The 2,409-nt window shown below is 34.2% G+C and overlaps 1 protein-coding gene across 2 annotated transcripts in view; it reads right to left on the bottom strand.

Annotated features, from left to right (window-relative positions):
* LOC108745801 (omega-amidase NIT2) overlaps positions 1 to 2,409 on the bottom strand; it is an 8,719-nt gene that overhangs the window by 1,236 nt on the left and 5,074 nt on the right. For both annotated transcript variants that reach the window (XM_018482169.1, XM_018482168.1), the window contains 2 exons: positions 646 to 830; positions 64 to 232 (listed from right to left, as the gene is read on the bottom strand). In XM_018482169.1, coding sequence (XP_018337671.1) covers positions 64 to 232; positions 646 to 830 — 354 coding nt within the window. The remainder of the gene's footprint in view (positions 1 to 63; positions 233 to 645; positions 831 to 2,409) is intronic.

The following is a 2,409-nucleotide window of genomic DNA, read 5'->3' as shown; positions in this document are numbered from 1 at the left end:
TATATATATATATATATAAATTTGTCGTATTATATATTAAAATACAATGTTTGTAAAATTCACCTTTGTTTCTATATAATCGCGCCATTTCTTCAAATCTGATATCGTAGCAAATGCCAATACCGATTTTACAACCTTTTGCTTCAAAAATCGTAAGGGAATTACCGGCGAATAGGGAGTCACTCTCGCGAAAAGTAATTTTTCCTTTAATGTCAATGTTGAATAAATGCATCTGTGAGGAAGAAATTAAATGCTTAAAGTGCATCCTGTTTCATATAGCACATGTTTCGTGTAGAAAAAAATCTATTTATATACTGTACACATTTCTCTTCTTCTCAACTTTTTATTTTAAGTAAATTCTTTACTTTAAATTAATAGCTGGAAATATATTTAAATATTTAGAATATATAGAATATATGTATACTTTTAAAAAACAAGAAATATAAAAATGTAAAAAAATATATGTACACACACACACACACACAAAACCGCGCGCGCACGCGCACACACACACGTAAATTAAAATATTTTAAAGAAAACCACCTCTCGCGCTCACATGTACGCGCATGCACGTTTACAGAGAACATTTTCACAACGTTGTATGTATATCAATAGTATATAATGTATAACATCGATTTCAATAACCTTCCTATGCATAGCTACGAGTTTTCCATCCGGTCCCCATACGGTGCAGGTGTTGTACAACTTGTCGTTGTTTCTCTCCGGTATTGTACCACCAATCACGTAGACATTGTTCTTTCTTGCCGCCTCGGACAACGCCGCGCTCGTCTCGCCGTCCGGAATGCTCTCGGCATATCGAGCAAAGTGAGCTATTTGTGTTATGGGAAACATCAATAAAACATGATAAGCCAGTAATATGTTATGTACATATATAAAATTATACATATATTTGGCACAAAAATATCGATCTTTATTGAAAATAATAAACGAAATACTACAATTTCTAGCTTTCAAGATATTATTTATTATAGATCGATTTTATTTTCATACTTTCTTTTCGTACTTTTCTACTTTTGGCACAGAAAAATGTTGTAAGTAGAAGTATAAAAAAATATCTCGCACATCATTATGTATAAAATAATTGTATATAGATGTTTTATATATATGTTTTATTAATTGAAGATGTATATTAAATAAAATAGACTTGATAATTCACAGATATTTGCAAGATATGCATCGAATACTTATATTATTGATATAAACCTATATAAAAACATCTATAAGTAGTAATAATAGTGTTTGAAATTATTTGTTCCTTTCGTCTTCGCGATATCTATTCGTTCTTCTCCTTCCTACATTCTTCATATTACAATACATGTGCTGGCAGCATCATCGCGTTTGATAATATCGCTACGCTTTAAAAGCATTATTGGAATATATTCGAATAAGTATAATAGAAATAAAAAAAAATATATGTATATGTATATATGTATATGTTTATATTTTGCGTATGAGAATAAGTAAAAGGAGTTACATAGGAAGCTACAATGAGAGAAAAGATCGTAAGTATAGGATGCACATGAGTCGCAACGAATGGCATAATGTATCGAGAGAAAGATGCTGGGTATATAAGATAGCGCGTACGGTGGCGGTGGCGGCGACGGCGCTGCTCAATATCTTCATGCGTATAATGATAACATTTGATAGTAGGATGCATAACAAAAACAACTGTCCCAGAACTTATTATGTCGATCTTCTCGCGGCGGCACTTTTGATTTACTTTGTTTCATATACATCGACTACCATAGATAAATCCCGGGGCAGTCTCGCTATGGCAAGGAATGCTTCGCAGCGTCAGTCTTTGTCAAAGTTCATCTGGGTAAACTGTTCGATGTGAGTGACTTCAACCTGCCAAAGTATTCTGCTAATAGCGGAATATTTTTGCATGTTGAATTATGTGATTAAGTGTTACGTGTGTATGTGTGTGTGGAATGTAGAATGAAGAATTCTGATGAGCCTCCAGCCAAACGGCCAAAAATGGAAGAGGAAGAGAACATCAACGTCGAAGTGGATGTCCTCGATGAAGAAGAAGAGGAAATGGAGGAAGAGGAAATGGAAGAAGAGGAAATGGAGGAAGAGGAAATGGAGGAGGGGGAGAAGGGTAAGTAAAAACGCGACCGCGACCTCAAAAGTAGAATAATTCTATAAAATAATATAAATAATAAAAGTAAAAAAATAATACAAATAATAAAAGAGTAGGTACGACCGCGACTCCAAATTCCTTTCGTGATCGCGACGCCAGCGCCGCCTGGCGGAAACTATGCGGCTGTATCAGTGGGTTAGAACCCCCATAGTATTACTACTACGGTATATGAGAGCTACTTCAATGTAGTGAAAAGCATGTGTATATTACCATTATATCTAAGTGCTATTTTAATATTGAACCAG

This window comes from Trachymyrmex septentrionalis, unplaced genomic scaffold (assembly GCF_001594115.1).
Source record: "Trachymyrmex septentrionalis isolate Tsep2-gDNA-1 unplaced genomic scaffold, Tsep1.0 scaffold148, whole genome shotgun sequence".
NCBI classification, from domain to species: Eukaryota; Metazoa; Arthropoda; class Insecta; order Hymenoptera; family Formicidae; genus Trachymyrmex; species Trachymyrmex septentrionalis.
Note: the sequence above shows the minus strand (reverse complement) of the source record. Positions and strands in the feature narration are given on the sequence as shown.